The sequence below is a fragment of the Dama dama genome, chromosome 27, assembly GCF_033118175.1.
Source record: "Dama dama isolate Ldn47 chromosome 27, ASM3311817v1, whole genome shotgun sequence".
NCBI lineage: Eukaryota > Metazoa > Chordata > Mammalia > Artiodactyla > Cervidae > Dama > Dama dama.
Window position 1 is genome coordinate 21,850,010 of NC_083707.1, and position 25,025 is coordinate 21,875,034.

General features: G+C 46.3%; 1 protein-coding gene across 2 annotated transcripts in view; it reads right to left on the reverse strand.

Moving 5' to 3' along the window:
* Positions 1 to 25,025, reverse strand: part of FHOD3 (formin homology 2 domain containing 3) — a 518,587-nt gene that overhangs the window by 73,409 nt on the left and 420,153 nt on the right. For both annotated transcript variants that reach the window (XM_061130778.1, XM_061130777.1), the window contains 2 exons: positions 23,968 to 24,182; positions 7,648 to 7,938 (listed from right to left, as the gene is read on the reverse strand). In XM_061130778.1, coding sequence (XP_060986761.1) covers positions 7,648 to 7,938; positions 23,968 to 24,182 — 506 coding nt within the window. The remainder of the gene's footprint in view (positions 1 to 7,647; positions 7,939 to 23,967; positions 24,183 to 25,025) is intronic.

Consider the following 25,025-nt stretch of genomic DNA (forward strand, 5'->3'; position numbering starts at 1 on the left):
GTGTATGTATGGCTGAGTCCCTTTGAGGTTCACCTGAAACTACCATAATGTTAATCGACTATACCCCAATACAAAATAAAAAGTTTAAAAAAACAAACAAAAAATAAAGCATTGTATAAGAGTTGTTTTGCTGTTTCCAATTTCTCTCTTTATTCTCTCTTGAACCCAGTTTAATGAAGTTTTTGCTCTGTTTCAGAGATGCTCCTTTCTGGGTGACCTATGACCTTCCTGTCTCACTAGACGCAGCGGTCACCCCCTCATCCTTGACCTACATCCTCCACTTGGCCTCCCGGACGCTGCACTCACCTGGCTTGCTGCCTTCTCTTTGGCTGCTCCTTCTCAGTCTCCTGTGTCGGTTCCTCCTTATCTTTAACCTTTAAGTGTCTGTGGACCTCTTCTCTCCATCTACACTCCCTTTCCTAGCCTTCATCTCATCCAGTCTCAAGGCCTTTAAATGCCATCTTCTTCCTCAGTCCCATCCACTCAACCAACCCGCTTCTCCTGCAGTCATTTCTGGCTTCAGTTGCAGCCACTTCACCCATCCTTCATCCATCCAATGTAATTGCTGCCAATTCCAAAAGCCTCAGAGTCATCCTTGACTTTTATCCTGTTCTTTCATCCCACACAGCAGAGTCCTGTTAGTTAAATCTTCACGTTGCATGCAGAATCCAATCACTTTTCTCATCACTACTCCTGCCACAACCCCAGTCTGAACTAGCGAGGTTGCTTGCCAACAGGGGAGCATCCAGCTGATCTCAGCGTCCACGCTTGTCCTTCTACAGTGAGTTCTCAACCCCAGAGCCATGTGATGTGTTGCAATGTCCAACTTATCTTTCTGCTCTAAGTCTTCCAACGGTGCCACATTTCACCAAGACAAAAAGCCAGTGACCTGTCAGTGTTCACAATCCATGTGTGATCCCACCTGAATTTTTTTTTTCTCCCTCTCCTACCACCACCTCCACCACTGCCGCCACCCCATATACACACACACGAACCTCTTCAGCAATAGCACTGATCTGACGTTCCTAGAACTCACCACGCGTGACGTGATCCAGCCTCAGGACCTTTGCCTCTGCTGGGGCAAACCCAGTTAATCACACAATTTGCTTCTCAACTTCCTTTCGGTTTTAGCTCAAATAGTGAAATCTTTCCAGTGAAATCTTCCCCGACCACCTTATTTAAAATTGTGGACAACTCCCTCTCACCCACAGCTGATGATCTTTTCCTGCTTTTTTTTCTACCTGAGCATGTCTTACTGTCTGATCTTCCACACACTTTTCTCTTTGAGTTTATTGCTGCCTTTGTCCCATTATTGGAACGATTATTATTTGTTAAATTGTGTTCTTCCTCAGAACGTAAACTCTACAAGAGCAGGGGTTTGGGTCTGTTTTGTTCCCTGTTGTATCCCCAGCATCTAGGATGAGTGGATGAATGGATAATGGTCAGGGATGTCATTCCTCTGAGTTTGCTTCCTGAGGTCCAGCAGGGCTGTGCAGTGGGCATTTCAGGCTGTGAGTCCCATCAGATATCCAAGGGCCTCTGTGGCTGCTCATCTGGGGCGGGGGCAGGAGACCTAGGCCGAGGACATGAGCAGCATGAGCTTTTTGTCTTCCAAAGAGCTGGATCAAACAGGCTGGGGGAGGACACTGGTCTCTGTGGCTGTGCCTTCACCTTTGAGGAGGCATTTACTGGGGAAGCCCAAAGGCCCCCAAGTGCTCTGATTTTTCCACTGTAGTTTTGTCCTCTATGCTCTGCTCAACAGTGGCCTAAGCTCACCAAGCGCCTAACACCAGAACAAGGAGGTCTTGGGTCCTCTTGGAGATTGGCTTCACAAACAAAATACATTTTGACGATAACCACCATCAAAGAGACAGGAGGTGGCATTTGAGGACATGATGGGAAAATCACTACAGCTGCTCAAACAGTCCCGTAAATAGGGAGACTGCTTTGAAGCCAGGAAGCTGTGGCAGATAAAGTGACTGAGTCTCTTTCAACAGACCGCCTCACTCTCTCCATTGATTGGGAAATGTTGGCAATTTCTTATTTTGGCAACAGGGCAAAGAGCATAATCAGGTAACATCTTTTTTTTTTTTTTTTTTTTTTTTACAGGGCACAGCTGCCTTCCTGGAGGTGCTACCACACCCCGGCCCGACGCCTCGCCTCCCGCCCGCAGCTGGGCTGTGCGGGAGGGGCTGCTGGGAGAGCCGACCAGGAACCCTCGGAAAAGCGGGGGCAGAGGAAGGGGCCCCTCTAGCCGCGCCTTCGAAACAGCGCTCCTTGTTATAATCAGGTAACATCTTAAATGCCGGCTTTCAAGTTTCCTTTCTTCATTCATTCATGTCTTTTATAAAATCATTATGTAGGGTGCTTCTTTCTCCCTAGCGATTTCCTTTTTTCTGAAGTGTACTTCATCTGATATTAATAGTCATTAATACGGCTTTTCTTTGTTTGATGTTGGCATGACATCTTTTCCCGGCTTTTAACTTTCCATCTGCCTGTGTCATTACATTTGATATGAGTGTTGTATAGGTAGCACGTAGTTGACTGGTGTTTTTATCCACTCTTCAAATCTCTGTCTTTCACTCGATATGTTAGGACTTAAGTGTGCTGTTTTATTTGTTTTGTTTGATCCTTGTTTCAGTGTCTGTTCCTCCTTTCTTGGTCTTGGGTGGATTGCTTGAACATTTTTTAGAATTTCAATGTGACTTATTTATTGTGTTTTTGAGTTCATTGCTTCATGTAATTTTCCTAGTAGTTGCTTTAGGTATTACAGTATACACACTCACTTCTTTAGTCTATTGGTATTGGGCTTCCCTGGTGTCTCAGTGGTAAAGAATTCACCTGTTAATGCAGGAGATGCAGTTTTGAGCCCTGGAGATCCCCTAGAGAAGGAAACGGCAACCCACTCCAATATTCTTGCCTGGCAAGTCCCATGGACAGAGGAGCCTGGTGGGCCAGACCATGGAGTGGTAAAGAGTTGGACACACCTTAGAGACTAAACAAAAACAAATTGATGTTTTACTACTTTGAAGTGCAGAAACCTTACTTCCACTTATATCCCTTTACCGCCCACTTTTAAAAATACAGTTGTCTTAAGTATTTCCTCTACATATGCTGTACTCCATATAGCACATGCAATTTTGCTTCAACCATCGAATATGATTTAAGAAGCTCGTGAGTAAAAAATACAGCATTTTTATTTACCCCTATTTTTTTTTACCCATTCTGTTGTTCTGTTCTTGCTGGAGTCCCAAGTCATCTTCTATCATCATTTCCTTTTTGTTCAGAGAACTTACTTTAGCCATTCTTCAAGGGGTGGTCACTAATGACAAATGCTCTTGGTTGTTCTTTACTGAGAATGTTTTTATTTCCCCTGCATTGTTAAAGGCCACTTTTACTGTACATGTAATTCATCGTTGACAGTTATGGTCTTTCAGCACTTGACAGATGCTGTCTCCCTTTCTGCAGGCCTTGGTGATCCAGACAAGAAATCCACTATCCTCTGAACTATATATATCCTCTTCTATAGGTATCACATCATTTCTTTCTGTCTTAAAAAATTATTATTTGGCTTTTAGTTATCATAAGTTTGATTGTCATTTGTCTTGGTGTCGATTTCTTTGGGTTTATCCTTGTTAGGATTTGCTCAGCTTAAATCTGTAGACTTACGCCTTTTGCAAAACTTGGGAAAATCTCAGCCATTATTTCCTCAAACATTTTTCCACACTGCACTCTCTCTCCTCTTCTTAGACTTAGATGAAATGAATGTCAGTTTTACTGACATAGTCCCATAGGTCCCTGAGGCTCCTTTCATTTTTAGTCTATTTTTCCTCTCCTATTCAGATTTGGTAATTTCCACTGATCTGTTTTCAAATACACTAACTATTTCCTTTATTGTTTCCAATCAACTATAAAGTATGTCAAATACTTTATTTCAGCTTGTATTTTCCAGTTGTATAATTTTCCCTTCGTTCTTTTTTGAAAATTTCTTTGCTAAGACTTTTTTAATGTATTTCCTGAGAGTTTGTAACTGTTCTCTAAAGCATTATTATGGTGACTGCTTTTAAACTTTTGACAGATCATCCCAGCACCTGTCAAAGGTTTTGAAGCAGTCCCCATAATAATGGCATCTCTGGATGGTGTTTTTCCATTCAAGATGTCAGTGCCCTGCTTCTTGACATGATGAGTGATTTTTTATTATATCCTGGATGTGTTGGGTATTATGTGATAGACTTTGGATCATATTTAGACTTCTCTTTTAGCAGATAGTCACCCTTTCAGGGTGTAGCTTATAGGTCTTGGTGCAGGTATATGTTCAGCTCCCTGCTGGGTCCCACTGTCATCAGGAAGAGGGCTGACTCACTCCCTCAGTGTAGATGGGCTGAAGCCCCTTGACCCCAGAAGCATCTTCCCAGTGGACGTGAAGCACTGACTCCCATTGGCACACTGTTTCCAAGTGAAGTGAAGGCTCAGTTTTCCATCAGTCCCCACCAATGTCGAGTCCCACCTCCAACCACATCATTCCACCTTGTTAATGCTGGGTGGGGATGGAGGCTTGGCTCCCCCTGGGACCTCACTGGCACTGAGGACAAGGAGAGTGGCCATGGGAAGAGAGAGAAGGCTATCAGTCTTTCCGCCAGGTCCTCATTAAGTGTGGTCCTACTGCGGTCCAGGTGAAGGCTCAGATCCCCACAGGACCCCACTGACTCGACCCTGTTGGAAGAATTGAGATCCACTTGCTTCTTCCTGCAGGGGATAGACTATAAACTCCCCATTAGGCCAACAGTATCCCAGCAGGGGAATGGAGTGCAATCTGCTTCTACGGGGCAGGCGACAGAAGACGGGTTCCCTTCTGAGTCCTGTTGACACTACAGGGTTGAGGGAGGGCAGGGAACTGGAGAACCATCACTCCCGTTTCCATATGGGTGTGTACAGAAGACTACCTCCTCTTCCGTCTTACTGAAACCACTGGATTGGAGGAGAGGTGTGACAGTGCCATAGTTTCCATTAGACCTTGCATAGGATAGAGCACTTATTAAGAGCAGCACAGATTTTCTGTTCTGTTAGGCATCGCCTTTCCCAATCCTTTGGTTAAGGGAATCAGCTTTCCTTGAAGCTTCACTGCTGTGTCGTTCAAGTCAAAAGACTCCTAGGCAGTCTGCCTCCTTCTTTTCACCTTTCAGCGTCCTTCTATGATTAGCTGTTCTATTATATCCAGGGCTTTATTTTAGTTGTAAGAGGGAGGAACTGGGAGTAATGGGGCTTCTCCATCTTAGCCTGATCCTTCTTCATTCATCAGTGGTTTTATGAGCCCCTATTATGTTCTGGGTCCCCAGCTAGGAAGTAAGGACTCACAATGAACAAGACATACAACCCCATCCTCACTGCATTCAAGTAGAGACAAAAGATGATTCTGGAAGTAACTACAACTGTCCGACTCTTTGCAACCTCATGGACTGTAGCCTACCAGGCTCCTCCATCCATGGGATCTTTCAGGCAAGAGTACTGGAGTAGGTTGCCATTTCCTTCTCCACACAACAAAGTGTAATCTATGCTACGATAAAGCCTCTCATTCTAATGCCAGGGAGTGCCACACTGAAAACAAAGAAAAATAAAACCACACACTTTCAATAAGTTGAATCTCTTTCAAGCTCTACAAGTTCATTCTCAACTAATAGCTACAACCATTAGAAAAAAGATTGGGAATCACTTTGATTGCCTTTTTGATTTAGTTGAGAAGATTCTGAAAAGCAAGAACTATGAGGACAAAGCTTCCCTGATTCCATGGTTGCTGATGGTGCCTGTGAGCAGTGGGATATTTTAGGAACCAATAAGCTACAACAAATAAACATGGTCACATCTCTTAACAGCACCAGACTGAAGCAGAAAAGCCACTGCAGAGCTCCAATTCCTGGACACCACCAGCTTTTGGTAGGAAGTCAATGGTTCTTCACTGGGAGTAGAGTCTCCATTTTTGGAAAGTTGTCCTTATTTGGAAGGATATTGGGCAATCTGATCCAAGAAAGTTCTTTACCCTGGCTTATTTTTACTAACCAACTTTTTGATATGTTTTAGGCTTGCTAAACCTAGTTATGATGAATAATCCTTAAAGCTACTCATAATGCAATAAAACATGATTTAAGGTCAAACTGATCAACAAGACTTACCCGACACTCTGTACTGTGGCCAAAATTACATTAAATGTGAATAACAGCCAGTAAAATCTGACAGTATAACTATAATCTGACTTTGAAAGAAATTTAGTATCAATATATGTAATCCTTTTAGCACCCATGTATTCAACCAGACACAAGATTTTCAATGCAATGATTCCTAAGACATAAACAAAGTCTTCAAAGCCTTTCCCTTTTCATTGAGACTAGATATATGTATAGAATTAAATATAATTATATAATTGTGAAAACTGAAATATTAGACTAAGCCACTGGTTGACAGGTCTCCTGAATGAATTGTGGCTTCATTCATTCATTCAATCTTCGTTCACTTGTCCAGGCTTCAGGGAGACTGTATTCTTAATCTGTGAACTAACACATCATGCATGGGTCATGCCACTGATCGGCAGTCCCTTGTGGAACCTTCATGCTGCCTTCCGGGCCTGAGATGTAGGATCCTTGAATCTGTGTCACTGTGTAACTTAATGAAGACTGCCCCATAAGACATGTCTCCACAGGTGAGGAATGTCTGTTCAGAGAGGTAGCTTCCTGACACCACACACAAGTCATGAGGTAGAACACCAACTCCATGGTGTCACTCATGAATCATAATTCAAATGATGGAGGTGGGAGGGGACATATGTATACCTATGGCTGATTCACATTGTTGTATGGTAGAAACCATCACAACATTGTAAAGCAATTCTCCTCCAATTAAAAATTTAAAAAATAATTCAAATCATAATTTGAATCACTTAAAATTTCTAGAACCCTCTGTGGCACCCTCCCCGAGTCCCTAATGAGAACTAACATTCCATTTGGTCCCTAAACATAAAGTCACCATCAAACAGGTGAAACTGAATGACTATCATCCATAACACCAAAAAGGTATGATTCTATAAGAAAATGCACATACTTAATACAGAAGAATACAGTGGTCCTGAGTAGACTGTAGAAAATTACCTAAATTACGTACATTCCAGCCGAGCCCATCAAACTGACCTCAGCACGCTATGAACTGGCCCTTTTAAAAAGTACTCATACAATTCATTTTTACCAAAGTTGCTCTGGTCTGAAGTGTTTAGTAACAATAGTTCAACATACTTCATTGCAAAATTAACTCTTTCAAGGGAGCAGAAAACAACACGACGTGTCTCTAAATTTAAACCAGAAGACAGCCACACTTACTGTTCACAATTTAACAGAAGGAAGCTGAGGAATTTCTCTGCTGGGGCACTTTCCTCAGGAGAAGTCCCTGATGGCCCTTTGCCAGCTGCAAAGGGGTGGTACATCTGCATGTCAGAGGGAAGGAGCCCATCTGGGGGGCAGGAAGCTGCTGGCTGGCTGAGTGCGGACATGCACCCTCCTCCAGACAGGGGCACCGTCTGGGGAGCGAGCTGGGCCAGCAGGTCAACTCAGAGACCAGTGAGCTAGGTGCCCCGTGCTGGGTGCCCTGGGTGGGGGGCTTCCTTACCCGTGCCCTTGTCCCGGGAGAGCTTGTCCTCCTTGTCCTCCCTCTCCAACGTGCTGCTGGAGGACGAGACGCTGGAGGCCGAGCAGTTGTCACGCTCGTTCACCGCCTCATTCTGCCGCTCCTTCTCGCTCAGGGAGGCTCGCTCCTCGTGCTCCGGCTCCAGGGCCCGCTCCACCTCGCTCTCTGCTCCTGCGCCGGCAGGGGCTAGCTCCTGGCCGGCCTCATCGGCCACCTGCCCCACCTCTGCCTCCACGTCTGCCTCCGGTTCAGGCCCAGACTCCCCGGCGCTGGCTGGGGGAGACAACAGCGGAGATCACAGTGAGGACGGGAATGTCTAGGCAACATCGAGCGAAAGGGAGACCAGACGTGAGGCTCATCTCTTGGGGCCGTCTCCAGCAGGCAGAATTCAAAAGTGGCCCTAAGACTCCCGTCGCCTGGTCATTCAATCAAACACTGCGGGGAAGGGGATAGCGGCTGGCATTCATGTCTCAAGTCACTCGACCTTACAATACAGAGATCACTCAGGTGGGCCTGATCCAACCTGGTGAGCCTTTTAGAAGCAGAGTGTTTTCTCATTAACACCAGAAAAGGATGTCAGAGAGATCAGAAGCACACAAAGTATTTGCCCCACCCGTGCTGGCTTTAAAGATGGAAAGGCCCACTTGGCAAGGAATGTGCTAGCCTCTAGAAGCTGAGAATGATTTCTGGCCAATAGCCAACAAGGAACAGGGACCTCAGTCCTGCAAGCACAAGGAACTGAATTCTGCCAACAACTGAAAGAACCTGGAAGTGGACTCTTCCTGGGGCCTCCCAATAAGAGCCCCACCAGCCACAGCCTTAACCATAACCTTCAGATACCCCTGGCCAAGAACCCAGTTAGCCAGGCTGGGTTTCTGACCCATGGGAACCATAAGATAATAAACAAGTGCTGTTTTGAACAGCTATGTTTGTGGTAATTTGTCACACAGCAATAGCAGACTGATACATGATCCTTTTGCTTCTTCAGGGAAGTGAAGTGAAGTGAAGTCGCTCAGTCATGTCTGACTCTTTGCAACCCCATGGGCTGTAGCCCACCAGGATCCTCAGTCCATGGGATTTTCCAGGCAAGAATACTGGAGCTGGTTGCCATTTCCTTCTCCAAGGGATCTTCCCAACCCAGGGATCGAACCCGGGTCTCCTGCTTTGTAGGCAGACACTTTACCATCTGAGCTACCAGGAAAGCTCTTCAGGGAAAGAGGAAATAAGTTCATGGTGAATCAAGCTTGATTAGCAAAAAGCAGTCTGATTTTCTTTTAAGTTATCAGTTGATATAAAATACATCTAGTTGACATAAATAAATACTCATTGGGTAATTTTACTTTTTTTTGGCTGAGCTGTGTGGCATGTGGGGTCTTAGTTCCCTGATTAGGGATAGAACCCACGCCCCTGCAGTGGGAGCATTCAGTCTTAACTTCTGGACCGCCAGGGGAGTCCCAGTCAGAGCTTTCATCAGCGACTAAACCCAGTGAGGTCTGTCACCCTTTGCTTGAATTATGTCTGCTCATAATGTGATGTTTGCTTCCCTGGCTCAAACAGGAAAGAATCTGACTGAAATGCAGGAAATGTGGGTTTGATTCCTGGTTAAGGAAGATCCCCTGGATAAGGGAATGGCTACCCACTGTAGTATTCTCACCTGGAGAATTCCATGGACAGAGGAGTCTGGTGGGCTACAGTCCATGGACTTACAAAGAGTCGGACAAGACTGAGCAACTGACACTTTTACTTTTTCACTTTCAATGTGACGTTAGCCCATACACTTGAAAGCTATCTATAAGAATCACCCATAGGCAAAGAACTCTTTGTAAACCCCTCAAAGCTGGAGATTTGTGGCTCAGGTTCCATGGACAACATCCCCTAGAAGCCGGGAAATGACACAGCTTACCATATGCATGTGAGAGAGGAACCCTCTCAGCTGTGAGCTATGGATGGACGGCAAAATGATTGGGAATAAAAAAATAGTCTTCTGTGAAGGCCAGGTGAGGAGGCGTCACACGGCTGGAATCCTGGTGGTACCACCAACACGTGTTCTAAGTCTACACACACATTGCTCGAAGCAATACAGAGACTCAGGCAGGATCTGTGCATGGCAGAAGTGTGAGCAGCCTGCCCAGACACCTGAGAACAGGCAGATGACGGGGGAAGGGGGCTCTCTCTTTGTGGGGACAGCCTGCCAGCTCACGTGAGCAGGGATGTCTGGAACGGGATGCCCAGCGCAGTCCCCCAGCAGCCCAGGCAGAGGCATTACTACGCAAGAGCAAAGCTCAGGCCTTGCTGGGCAGGGGGTCCAGCTGCCCTTCAGCATCCCAGCAAGAAGTCATTCTGCCAGGCCTCACTGGGTCCAGAACCCCCACCCCTCATCTGTTCTCAGGCTGTATTCCCCAGAGAATGAGTCTGGGAACTGGAGAGGGAGGCAGTAGGGAGATGAGATGCCAGCCTCTCCTTATGTGCTGGGTAACTTCCAGCCACCCCAGGGAAGTGATCTTCTTCCCAAAACTGCCCCAGGGCCCTTCAGGTGGGAACTGGATGCACAGCACAAAGGGACTTCTGCCCACCACCCCATCCTTGGGCTTGATGACACATGGCAAGTCTTCTGCTGGGGACTCCAGCCTAGGACAGGCACCGGCTTCCTGGGGAGAATGGAGAAGATGAGGGCGAGGTGGCACAGGTCCTCTGCAGCCTGTTGGGTGCCCCTCCCGGGTGTCCCCAAGAGGGCTGGTTTTGGAAGCCCCGTCGGGTCATGTGAGAGCAGTTTCCAGCCTGAGACACATTGGCTGGCAGCAGCAGGAAGACAGTAAAGGGCACACAACTATGAACCCGCGTGCCCAAGAATCGGGACGTCGAGTATTTTTCCTTAAAAGCAAAAACTGAGCTGGGCACATGGAGAGAGTGAACAGACCTTTGAGAAAAATTCCCTTCGGTGTTGAAGGACTCTGTACGGTACCTGCCTTTTCATCTGATAATAGAGTACTGAGCAAAGAGATACCCAACTCCCCTCATTTTACCAGCACAGCAAAAGCATAGTTTTAGCAACAGCAGTGCCATTGTTGGGTTGACAGAGAGCATATGTTCTTACACACATTTACTTCAGAATAGCCACATCAAAATGAAAATGTGTTTCCAACAGCCTAGCATGTGGCGTGCTTAAGTTTTAATTGGTGAGCATATGGCGAAAACTGGCGAGGGTGCCTCCGTGGGGCTCTATCGCTGACGGGGAGACGGCTGCAGTTGGTTGCCATCAGCCTGTGTCTGCTCCCCATCCCCAGGAGACTGGCAGACAAAGTGGGAAGGATCCGTCATTTGACAGCTGTTTGGCTCCAGCCTACACACACTGCACTGTCATGCATCCTTCCATTTGAAGCAGTGACTCTGGCTCCTGATCAGCCAGGGACTTCAGGGACAAGTGAGGCAAGGGACTTGCAAGCTCTAGAAATAACTCTGGGGAATAAACAGTGTAATTTCATCCCACTCTGTTCAGGCCTTACTTCCTGCAGCAGACATTTAAATATGTGATCTGACCACTGGGGTGCTCTCTTTCATCACTGCTGGGGAGACCGTGGTCTCCAAAATTACGTCCTGACCAGAACTCAGGCTCAGTGTCCATAAGGCCTCACTGCAAATCTGCAGTGTGTGACGCTGTTCTAGTGACGAACCAATTAAAGAACATTCACACACAGTCCAGTCAAGCCAAACACCCAAAGACGGAGAAGGGAGGGGACAGAGAGCACACATCTGGGCTGCTCACCCGTTCTGCACAGAATATACCAGGGGACAGGTATGTCCAGGACACAACACACACCCCTGCTTTCAGAGGGCTCACCACCGGGCTGGCAAAGGATGTAAAATCCCATCAGCAGGGTCACAGTGGTATGGGGCCAGGCAGCCAAGTGAGGGGCCTGGGAAACAAGAAGTCCCTGGAAAAGATGCACAGCCGAGCCCTCCTCAAGCTGCATTAATCAAGCCCAGGAACAACGAGGCGCAAGTAACCTGGGGGCCAAGACTTTGCCTTCCTTTCACATCCAAGGGCCCCCAGTGTGGTCTTGGGACTAGTACCTGCTCAGAAAGTTCTCATGGACACTTAGGAAACACCCCAAAACTAGACACTGAATTCCACAACATTTCTGCTCCCCTTCGCTTTCTCTTTGTCTGCACCTTTATCACCAATGGAGAAGGCAATGGCAACCCACTCCAGTAGTCTTGCCTGGAAAATCCCATGGACGGAGGAGCCTGGTAAGCTACAGTCCATGGGGTCGCTAAGAGTCAGACACGACTGAGCGACTTCACTTTCACTTGTCACTTTCATGCATTGGAGAAGGAAATGGCAACCCGCTCCAGGGTTCTTGCCTGGAGAATCCCAGCGACAGAGGAGGCTAGTGGGCTGCTGTTTATGGGGTCGCACAGAGTCGGATACGACTGAAGCGACTTAACAGCAGCAGCTATCACCAACAGTCCCCTCCACAAACACACAGCTGTTCCTTTGGAGTCACCGCCCCAAGCCACGCCAGCTGCTCTCCCAGCACACTGCAGGGAAGTACCATCCACACTGGCTGAGTCCCCGGGAACCAGGAGGACAACGCAGGCCTGCAGGGAAAGTCCTCAGAGAGAGAAGGCATTTGCCAATACCGAGGGATGAAAATTGCTCACAACGTTTCAGGGACACCCAACAATGGTGTCCGTGGTGAGAAGCACAGGATCATACAGACCCAGCACTACAGACCCAGCTCTTGTCACGGAGGTTTCAGAGATGCCAAGAGATCCCACACAACACCCGTGACTTCCGTACAGCAAAGGTGGGCAAACCCCACCATCAGAGGACACAGGGAAAACTCCAGCCCCTCGGTTCCCACCAGACACAATAGGAAAATATTTATAAATGTGATGGATATTCCAAGAGCAAAGGCATGGTGCCCTGGGAGGGTCTGGCAAGGGTTTCTGGCAAAGCCTGGGAAGGGTCCTAAGACCCTGAGCTAAAACGGTAGGTAAGCACGGTCTTCAAGGGTGGAAAGGAACTAAAGAGGGACAACTGGGCATGAAAGTTCTGGGCAGAGGGAGAAGCATGTGCAGAGACCAGGATCACGGGGCAAGCAGGAGGAATGAAAGACGTCTGGGGTCAGGGGCTGGGGCAACAAGCCTCGAAGGTGAGTTAGGGACCTGGGACTTCACACTGCGTGGGGTGATGGGTGCTTAGGAAGAGACGGGCCATGTTCCACTTGACCCAAGAGAACTCCTGAGTATACCCACATCACAGACAAACCACAGTTCCCACGGGGACAGCTGAGATGGGCCAGTAGCTTCAGGGGGAGGCTCCTGGTCAGTGTTGGGTGAACTTTCAGGAAGAAAACCCTGCAGACAAAGAGGCTGAGGAGAAAGGTAAATGCCAGCCAGAGGGGCTCAAGAGGAGAAGAAAATGCATTAAGGGCATCATTGGAAGAACACACGGGCAAGGGATCCCCTGCGGGGGAGGGCAGTGTGTTCGCATCCAAGGCACGTGGGGGTATTGCAGGCCAGCGGCCTGAGCACAAACTGTCTACTAAACCCCCAACCGCTCTGTGGGGAGAGGTCTCTCACCACTCTCAGAAAGCGAGGGTGGGAGGGAACAGCGAAGGCTCAGGTCCAGGTGCCAGACAGCCCTTCTCCCCGCGGTGGGTGCAAGCTTGGAAATGAAATGAGGACATGGCGAGAAACGCTTGGCAACACAGAAGGCGTCCAGAACTGGGATCTGTCTTCCTGGACCACATCCTGAGACAGCAGACTGATGGGATCTTGGCATCGCGAGGACACGCTTAGCAAAGGCCAGAAAAATGTATTTGGCCGGAACCTGCACTGACCTGATTCAGAGAACTTTAAATTTTAAGTTTGGAGGTGGGGTAGTAGAAGGGAGGAGAAAGAAAAACAATTAAACTGTCTGAAGAGATATGGGGGATTTCCCTGGCAGTCCAGAGGTTAAGAATCTACCTTCCAATGCAAGAGATGCATGTTCGATCCCTGGTCAGGGAACTAAGACCCAACATGCTGTGGAGCACCTAAGCCCACATGCCACAGCGAAGATCCTGTGTGCTGCAACAAAGACCCGACTCAGCCAAACAGTTAAACCTTAGAAAGAGATATGGTAGGGGATAACGTGGGCTTCCCTGCTGGCTCAGGTGGTAAAGAATTCACCTGCAGTGCAGGAGACCTGGGTTCGATCCCTGGGTCTGGAAGATCCCCTGGAGCATGGAATGGCAACCCACTCCAGTATTCTTGCCTGGAGAATCCCATGGACAGAGGAACCTGGTGGGCTATAGTCCACGGGGTCACAAAGAATCGGACACAACTGAGTCACACACACACACACAGCATAATTTATAGAATATGGAAGATACAATAGGAAGGCAGAGATCTACAGTATATTCAGAAGAAGTAACAAGGAACTGGGTTGCTGCCAGCCTGTGGGGAAGGACTCATAACTGAGCACGACCACTAAAAGGGAGTCTTTATCCAAAGGAAACAGATGTTACAGCAGAGAGGCTGGGAGCCAGGATGAAAACCATCAACCTGAGAACCACAGGGGAAGAGGGAAAACCTACCTGTGTCTGTTGAGAGAAGAGAAAAGGGTGCCCTATCTAATGACCGAGATGTCCTTGAACCAGATCACAAAACTGGGCAAGAGAAGAGGAACGAGCAGCTCTTGAGGATTTCAGGCAGCTCATCCCTGTTTCAAGTCAGCTAGGGCAGACATCAACTCAGGCTAGCTAGTTCTTTGCCCCACACTAACTTCTCATCTGATCTTACTTGACCTCAGGCTCTGCTTGGCCTTAAGTGAATTAAAAACAAAAGTTACCATCTACAGAGTGCCTTTGATACATGGGTGCTGTCCCAGGAAACAGGGGCACGTCACCCTATTTACTTCTCTTACCAACGACATGAAGATTAATGTCCCCATGTGAGAAATGAGGAATGGTGTTCAGAGAGGTTAAGTAACTCATCCAGGGCCACACAGCATGCTGGATACTCTTGGCCTGCTCCAAGACCCATTCTCTGTCCTGCTTTGTGCCCTGGGAGGCCGGCCTCTGTAGGGTGGAGCTCCTGCGTTTGCTTTCCCTCTCTTTCAGATGGGTCAGCCTTGGGAGGCACCTGCAAAGGCAGGAGGAAGGAGAGGCTGGCATGTTTATGTCCCTGCTCTTTATGAGGGGCCAGTTGGGCAGAAGATATCAGGCCAGCATTTCTGTCCTCAGAGCTCCCTTCCCAAGGCTACGGCTCTTACCCAGTTCGAGCTGTCCCCTTTAGTTTTTCCAGGCCTGGAGGCAGAAACGGTGTTGGCAGTTCCCCACTGCTGCTTGTCTCTGGGCACTTCCGTGCGCGCTGAAGGTCCCACTCTGCACCTCTGCACAAGGTCCCTTCACGGCCTGCCCATGGGCCCTTTGAGCATGCGTCACCTACTTCCAACAGAACGTTACTGACGAGTGGAGCTGGGATTTGACCTTGGATCGGCCTGATTGAAAAGCCTGGGCTGTTAATCATGATGTTACACTGTGTGGTGGGTGACTTAAGCCATAAAAGACAAGTACATAACCATTCCTGAAAAAAACAAAACAAAAAGTGGGCACGAACGTTCCAGCCCTGCTTTCATCAATGTCCCTGACAGCTGAGTCCAGAGTGTCCAACTGGAATCCCCTGTCATGCAATTTCTCTTTGAAGAGATAAACGGCTGGTAGAAAGATCTGAATTTAATAAGTCTTTGGGTGGCTTCAATTGATTTCAGTCTGTGTTGGTGTCTCGATGACTTTGCCAGGACTTGGCTTTCTGGCAGGTCTTATGAAACTGAGGCTTGGGCCAGCCAGTTCTATAATAGCTGCTCCAAATGGTGTAGATTCCAGGGACCTCCTCAGTTCAGAGCTAATAACTAACACCATGGACTTTAAACTTGTGGTTTAATCATATAAATGTGAAAAAGGTCCCAAGAGAAAATGCTCACAACTTTGAAAATTCTTTAGATTTTGCCTTTGGTGTTGGGCCAAGTCTTTCTAAGCTGTTCACTCAGATTTACTCTGGAGCAGGATTTCTCAGACTCAGTACTCTGGATATTTGGGGTCAGATATGTCTTTGTTGTGGGGGGGGGGGGCTGCAGCCTATCGTCATATGCATTGTCAGATATTCAGCAGCATTCCTGGCTTCTTCCCACTGGAGACCAATAGCAGCTCCTTCCCAATTATGACAACCAAAAATATCTCCAGACACTACCATATGTCCCCTGAGAGCAAAAACCACTCCTGGCTGAGAATCATTGCTTTGTAGGAACAGGTTCATTAGGATGGGCCCAAACTCAGTCCACTTCAGCTTATTCCAAAAAAGACACATATTACCTGCAAAATACCGAATCACTGGTCTAAAGAATTTGTATGCCTTTAAAATACAGCCCAGCTTCGTCCTCAAAATTAGAGCCAGAGTTTTCAAACAGGCTCGGGCCTAAAATACCTCTTAAGATGAAATCCATATATGTTCAAAATTACTTTCAAACGTCCTGTTGGAAGATACCACCTTGTAGATCCCACACCCGCCCTCAGAGTTCTGACAATCCAGTTTTCACCGCACTTCAGTGGAACGCTGTAAGAAGTCCTGGGCTGACAGTCATGGGCCACATTCTCACCAACTACAGGTCCTTGAACTCTTAAGTCACACTGGGTGCAGCAAGCTGTTTAAACCACAAGAGACACATGAGATTCAAGAATGGCTCAAGAGAAAAACACAGAGAGAGAGAACAAGACACCTTTCCACCATGGGGGTGGTTTGTTCCTGATGGAGTATAACATGTAGAGGTGGTTATGGTGGTAAGAGACTCACTGTAGGGACTGGATACCCAAGAATCTTGAGTGCCACCCAAGGTCTTAACTTCATGTTGTAGATGATGGAGAGTCACTAGCGGATTTTAAAATCATGCTATAGACATGATTTCTTTTGAGGGGAGGGGGTTGGGCTATAAGAAGAACCTGGGGAGGTGAGGTATAATAGAAGCTACAGAAATGGTCCAGATCAGAGATGGTTAAATTGGAACTGAGGCACTGATGATGGGGAGACAAGTGAGAGGGCTGATTTGAGGGAAAAGAGCACATTGACATTTGGTGACTGACTGGATGTAGGGGTAAGCATTAAGGGAGAAGTCAAAGTTACCTATTTGCTTCCAACTTAAATAAGGAGGCCAAGAGAAATGGTCTTAACCAGACAAGGACTAGGAGGTATGAGCAGATTTGCTAGTTTTATGGGGGAGAGATGAGGGACACCTCCCATCAAAATGCCCCTGACTGGTACTTGGTAAGTCTGAAGAGTCTAAGGAGTATTCAGATGGTGACGTCTAAGGAGGTTGGACACATGAGTCCTGAGCTCAGGAAGGCCACAGCTGGAGAGGCAGACACGGTGGATTTCAGCACTCAGTAGGTTGTGGAAAATCACAGGTGGGCATGTGAAGGTACAAGAGGTGTGGCGTGAACACAGGGGGCTGCTGGAGAAGGAATACTGGAAAAATCTGACACTTAGGGGGCAGCTATAAGAAGAGTTGGTAAGGAGATCGAAACAAAATGAGGACAAAGGTTGAGACAAGATAATGAAAACACAAAGACAGAAGAAGACAATGACATGAAAGCCCAGTCACATGTTCGAGTCTAGAGAGTTCTAGAAGAAACAGAGTTGCTTAACCTAGAAAGTCAACAAAAAGCTACTGGAACTTCCCAACGTATCTGGTGGAGGTGGCTTCTTTAGAAGATATCACAGCTTTGGAAAGCTCTAAAGATTTGTGGAACTCAAAAATGTCTTGAAAAAGCATCCTTTTATAGGGACTGGAAAACCAGAGTTTGATTATCCTGCCTCACTGCTGGTGTTGTATCATTTTGTACAAATGCCTTGTGGGAGTGGGTGGGGGAAGGCAGGGGTATGGGGAAGGAGGGGCGCTAGGGGGAAAAGAGGGGAGGTGGAGATGGCAGAGGAGAGAGCGAGGTCCTGAGCACAGATAAGGATACGAGAAGAAACCTGAGAGTTATTCTTCTTTGCTGTATCACACTGACTGAAGAAGCTCCACAGCCCCCACCTGGGGAGGCCTTCTGACTGTGCCTGGAAACACTTACCCAAGGCTTTCCCCTGGGATGAAAGGCACTCCTGTCTCTCCGGATGCCCTGGAGCACCTCCAGATGCACACAGCACCTGCTCCAGACTGGGTTTTACAGCTCCTGATACTGTTTCTTCTTGTCAAATAAGAACAAACAAGCCAACGGCTGTTTCAAACTTGGATTTTTTTGTTTACATTAAACAGTTTTTAGAATGAAAATTTGATGATAAAGGTTGGTTAAAAATCACTATAACCCCAACCTTAGAAACAAGTCTCCATGGGTCTCTCATTTCTGGAGTCTTACAAGCAAAGCCACCCATAGCCTTGATTCTGGACCATCCTACTAAGGAGGTATACATAGAAAACAGCCTTGTAAGACTGAGACGGTCTCCTTCTGGAGCCAACCACTGCTTGGTTTATTGCCCACTGTGAGCAAGTTCATGCCTCCCTCTGGGACAAAGGGAAGATGAGCTTACTGCCCAATAAAGACTTGAGGTCCTTAAACTCAGGGTTCCACTCAGTGTGTGTGCAGGTGTCACGTGGGCTTATTCACATCACCTTGTGGAAACTGGGACTTGCAGAAATGGCACAAATGCTGATATCTTGGCTACTACTATCGCTGTGAGTAATAAAGTCCTTTGTTTCTGACCCAGGAGTTTCGTGTCTTCTGCCAACATCCATGAGATCATGGCGGGCTAACTTACTAGCTTTTAAGTAGGGTGAAGTCTCAGACCTTTGGCAGATGTTGATGCCTATTTGTCATCTATGAAATGATCATGGCACTCATATAATATCCTGCTTTAACAACGGTCCCAGTGCCACTCTGTGCCTTATCTTTACTTAAGTAAACTTCAGTAGGATTTATACTTTGCTTAAAAAAAACTCAGGACTATTTAATGTTTTATAAAATGGTACAAGAAGACACACTGCAGGCAACTGTCATTCTCTGTAAGAGGAAAAATGGGAAAGTATTGTCTGTTCCTTTTTTTAGAAACAGAGAAATGGCAAGCAGAAAACTCCCGTGATTCACAAAGGCTCCCAAAAGTTCCCCAGCAGGCATAGCAGGCAGGGCCCTGGCCTTGCCCTTGGGTTGAGTCCCTGAGAGATTCTGTCTCATTGATCAAATGGCATTAAGTAGCAGCAGTCAGGTGAGGTGGGGCAGCCCTGAGTCACAGAACCACCAGGAATCTAGTTTCCTGCCAACTCACGAAATCCTGGACTGGAGGTGTCCAGAAGCTTTATGCAAGAGAACCAGCATGCATTAGGCTGATGATGGATAATATTCCATCACTTCTGTGCCAGCTGGAAACAGGATGCCAGATGTTTCTGATCTCTACCCTGCGGACAGGGTCACCTAGGAGAGCACCTTTTTGCCTGAAGAACACCAAAAACATGTTACCCAATGAAGGTAACAAAGATGCTCAGTCAGTGACTGGTAACGATGACAACAGCCATGATGAATGAAAATGATGAAACATGATGACTCACTGAAACAAATCGAACATTTCATGCCATTACTGTATGTCTATATTTTATTTCTAGGTTTGAAGATCAGGAGACTAGAAGAATTATCATATTCACCAGTACTATAAATGCTTAGGGGCTTCCCAGATAGCTCAACCGGTAAAGAATCCACCTGCAATGCAGGAGACCCTGGTTCTATTCCTGGGTCAGGAAGTTCCCCTGAAGAAAGGATAGGCTGCCCACTCCAGTATTCTTGGGCTTCCCTGGTGGCTCAGCTGGTAAAGAATCCGCCTACAAGGTGGGAGACCTAGGTTCTATTCTTGGCTTAGAGAAAATATTAGTTTACCATGCCCATAATTTCTGTAAGTGCCTCCAGCTGAGTGCTGGTGAATAGGCCATGACCACATTAGCCACATTTTATTACTCCAGCGCCAAAGAGTAAGACATTTGAATATATGTAGGAATCAATTACAGGAAGAAAAAAAATCACACTGTTGAACATATTTTTCCTTGACATAGAATTAATAGAGTATGATAAATTTCTAAATGCATCTCTAACATGCTAGCTCTGTGTGTAATATAAAGAGTACCGAGCTCAAAATAAGAAATATAATCTAGCCATTATTGTGTTTTCATGGCTATATTAATGAGTGAATCACCTTATCAACTCTTGACAGCATCTTCCATCTCCTGGGAAATGGTCATTTCTCTCATTTAACCTCAGGAGGGACTCAGGTATTTGAGCCAGGGAGCCTAGGAAGAACACAATTCTAGCCTCCAAGGAAGGAAGTTCAACCCTGAGACATCCTGCAGGGACCACCGTCAATACCTGGTTTCGAGATCAGCGATTTTCTACACTTTGTTTCCATGAAATAGGTTACCTAGATCTGACACCCACTGGCATAATAGTTTACCTTGCTGCATTGACTTCACTGTGGGCCCATAGATTATCCTTTTTTTTTTGGCCATATTAAGTGGCTTGCAGGATCTTAGTTCTCCAACCAGGGATTGAGCCCCGGGCCCTTGGAAGTAAAGTGCAGAGTCCTAAACACTGGACTGCCAGGGAGTTCCTAGATTATCATTGTTTTCAATCCTCAGAGTAATTTCCTTAAAGCCACATCGAAAAACTCCATTCCAAAAGAACACTGCACCTTTTCTCTACCTAGTGAGAAAAACTTATTTGTTTCCAGAGTCATCTGTGAATGCTTTAAAATAACAGGAAATACATTTATTGGATAGATATTCTGATGGATTCCATGAGGGCTCAGTGAAAATAAGGAAAGCATAATTAAAGCAATGGGACTTCCCTGGTGGTCCAGGGGATAAGACTCCGCCTACCAATGCAGGGGACACAGGTTCAAACCCTGGCCCGGGGAAGATCCCATATGCCTCAGAAAAACTGCGCCCGTGTACCACGACTACGGAGCCTGTGCTTTGAAGCCTGGGAACCACAACTACTGAAGCCCTGGGCCCTAGAGCCTGTGCTCCACCACAAGAGAAGCACTGCAGTGAGAAGCCCTTGCATTGCAACGAAGAGAAGCCCCCCCTCCGCGCAACTAAAGAAAGCCATCTCTGCAGCAGTGAAGACCCAGTGCAGCCAATAAATAAATAAAATTTTTAAAAATAATTAAAGCAATGGATGAAGAGAGAGGTCCTTCCTTGGTTACCTAAACTGGAGGCTCATTGTCTCCATTAAAGAGAGCACAGCGCAAATGAGAGCACATGAATGGGTTTGGACCTGGCAGTTTTACCCAAAGGAAAAAAATTCAGATCACACCAGTTTTAGGCACCACTGGGACAAACACCTGCTATGAGCCACAAGAGGGCCAGATGGAAAAATAATTGAAGCACACAATGACTTGATGGTAGGAGTAGTGGCATGATTTACACAAAAGTTACAGCAGATTTAGCTGGGAAGGTTTTTGGCTGAAAGATCTCACTAGACGCCACATAATGCTACAGGTATTTTACCATTAACTCTTCCCTCTTGTAAATATATTTTGTAAGGGAAAAGGGAGAGAAAGCTTTAATGTTTTCATATATTCTGTTATCAAAAGTTCTCCAGAATTCAAGTAAGAACTCACAAAGTGACCTTTAACCCTAAGGTATATATAATTCAGGGATAAATATTTGCTGTTCCTTTTTTTTTGTAAATATAATTCTGAAATGTAGGCCACAATTTTGATAGATACTGGGGAGAGGGTCAGCGAGGGGATGGCATGGGATTCTTGGGAGCATCTCCACAAATAGCATGACACAATGAATGGCTGGGTTGGGAGTGAAAACAGTGATTTTTACTCCCAGCATGGCACCAGCAAGATCTGAAGCACATCCCCATCTATCCGAACCTCCATGAAGTATGGATAAGAGCATCTCCCTTCCTTACTGAGATGTACCACAAAGGATTAAAGAGCAGCATTTGGAAGGAAGCAGCTAAGTGCTACAGAAATGTGAAATGAATTATTAGCACATGACCCCACAAGGATAAAGAATGAAAAAGCGAGTCAACCCCTGGCATGTTTGGACCGTGTGCCAGGTGTTTGGTGCAGGACAAACATCTGGATGTGTGATTATATATTTTATACTTCTCCCAGCTGTTGGAATATTCTAAATATTAGGGATCAGCAAAAAATTACTCTGAGCATTTGAAAATGGGGACCTGGTTGAAAGATGAGACCATTAACCGGGAGCTAGAATGCTTCCAAGAATGGTAACAGACCAGGCTGAGAAAAACCTTTATGTCACATCTACTTTGTGTTCTGGTCCAAAGGCTCCAAATCAGAAAGATGTTTCATCAGTTCTTTTGAGAGCATCCTCTTACAGCCTTTCTTCTTCTACACTTAGAATTTCCAGTTGAATAACTTGGTTATGTACTAGGACAAGGATGTTAGAATACTTTGATGGTTCCAACTGATTTGATGGATGACAATAACTTGATATATGATGGAAGTGTTTCTAGACTCTATAAGAGTCACAGCTTCTCCCCTCTCCCTAAGGAAAAAGGAAATACCAATGCTATTTTGTTCATTTGTAACTGTGTCTAAATTCAAGTCCAATATTCCTTTTTCTGATGTAGATAACCACTTAGGGTGTGATTTCAGTCAAACTGAAATCTTAGTCTCTGTTTACCCCTTCTCTGAAGAGGAAAATTACATTTGCTATTTATCTTTCTGAAAGCACACTGAAATAACTTTCCACAAATGCTTATTATGTACATACAAAATATTTCCTGTGTTCTGAGTAAAGTTTAAAATACTCTCTTTTTAATTGGATAGGATGGCTTCAAGTTTGACTGACACTGGACAAAATACTTGGGGAACTGTCTTGGTTTTGCCACAAACATCAAATAGATTAAAAATCTCGAGGACAAACAGTATTTATAGATACTGACAATTCCTTCTTAGCTTGGGGCCATTCTGTACATCATAGTTTGGACAAAACCCTTCTGTAAAGTGCTAGAGATAACAACTTTTAGAGTTAAAAGTACCCAGATTAAGTCCTGAACCACAGCTTGCAGGGGGAATATTTTTTATATGGCCTCTGGAAATAGCACCATTTAGATAGAACAGTGATATCAGGCCGAGTTTGGAAAGCACACTGCTGTTACAGAGAAATCCGTTTTCCTGATTCCCGGAGTCTTAACATTTTAAGACCGACATTACTCATCTAGGACTGAGCCATCTGCCCAGGACAATCTTCCATGGCTCTGGGACCAGGAGTAACAGGACATGATGGGGAGCTGGGACGGAACCAGCCTGCTCCAGGAGATTGAGCCCCAAGGCTCGGAGAGCCAGCAAAGAACCGGACAGACAAGATGGTTCAGTTACAGCCAGTTCTGCTGAGGTCATGGAGTCCTGCCTTGTTTAAATTAGACTTTACGCCATATTTAGTCAACCCTCCTAGAGTTAAAAGTTTAGTGTCTCCGTTGTCTTCAGTTGGCTAAGCCTACAGCAGGCTGCAAGCCATAACACTCGATTAAACCAAACAGTGCTGGCTGCAGGGTTAGTCAACACGCAGCGTTAGGCGCCTGTACCCAAGAACCGTCCTCTCTGACAATGTGAAAGAAAACGGACCCACAATTTGCAGAGCCATCAGGAAAACTGCTGATGCTCCAAGGCTGCAGTGTATGATGGCACTGTTTTTCTCCAAATAAAGCTAAGACGACAGACAATTTCTCCAGGGAGAGCCTGTCTGTCTGCATCTAACACAAGCATCTACACCCACCCCCATACCACAGGCCAGTCATCTTTACTATCTTCTTTTTATTTCTTCTTCAATATTTTACTTCTGTTTGCATGAGGTCCATGTTTCTTTGTTTGCTCTGATTAATTTTATCCTTTATCAGTGTAACTTAAACCAGACCGACAATTCCTACCGGAGGAGCACTTAAAAGGGGTCACCCTATTGGGCAGATCCAATAAATAAAGAACATGCAAATGACAGAGGAATAAATTAATCCTAGCTTATTATCCTGTGAACTAGGATTAAGTGTCAAAGTGAGCCTTAGTTTTGGCATTCTCCCTTTCCAGTGATCATACACTGACAAGCTTTATAAATAATTTTGCTGGAATAAGTGGCTCTGCAAACCCCTTGTTACTAGTGACAGCTCAGGTCACAGCCACCCCCGAAGCTTCCCATTAGCTGCCTCTCAGTATGAGTTTGCATGTTGGGATGGTTCCTGCTGCCCAGAAGCCTGTCTGATGTTAATTACCCCATCAGTTCCCCTCTACTCTCCCTTCACTCACCTTGGGGATGCTGAGGCGTTCCCGGGGAGGAGGATGATACCGTGGGAACCTCCTGCGAGTCTAGAGATGAAGGGCTACAACCCAGGGGGGCGGGGGCGGCGGGGGCTGCCGGTGAGGTCAGGTCCAAGGAGAGGTCAGCTCTGCCCCGGCTCGCACTCCGGCTTCTCAGTTCCTTCTCATGCGCCTCAGCTGCCAACTGCTCCAAGTATTTGTATCTGAAAGTTAAATTCCAAAGGGTTTCCGTAAAAAGAAAGAGGAGCCCGTGGCTGGTGCTTGTTTATGGATGAAACACCTGCAGACTGAGCTGGTTTCCTGATGCACACAGCACAGCGCAGGGCTGGCTGGAGGGCCCGTCTGCCAAAAACACCCAGCAACGCCAAGATGCTAATGATTAAAAATCCTGCATCATTCATAACCAAACAAATTGGGGGAAGTGGTAACATCACAGTCTCCAGATACCAGATCACTGCTGCAGAATCCTAGTTTGCTCTTTTAGGAAACATTTGTGCAAACAAGCCAAATAGCAGTAATGACCATCAAAAAGCCCCAACAGTGACAGCTGAAAACCACACGCCCTCAGAGCTCACAGCTGTGAAAGGGGAGGGTGCCCTGGTGCAGCAGAGAGGAACAATGCCCCCAAATACCAAAAGGTTGTTGGATGAAGCACTCCCTGGATTTCTGAACCTGCTTCAATGCTAACAGCAATGTGACTGGAATTCACTTTGTTCTCTCGGTGTCGACCATGGAAAGTTTTTTATATTCTAAAATATTTCTGAGTAGGACTCAGACATCCAATAGCTTGGCCCTGACGTCACATATAGTTTATTCATCAAAGTCAGTTTAAAAGAACAAGGATACATCTGTTTTGCATTTCAGGCAGGCAGAACCCACTAACTGTTTATTAAGACCAGCTACCAATCATATTCCTCATAGAGCACTTTATAGATCAGACCAAAATAACTCTGAAATATGTGCCTCTTCCAGATGTCTGCTAATTTTACCCGCCATTATTTGTTCAGGAATAAATTCATGAACTCAGCTGTAGCAGGTTTTTGACT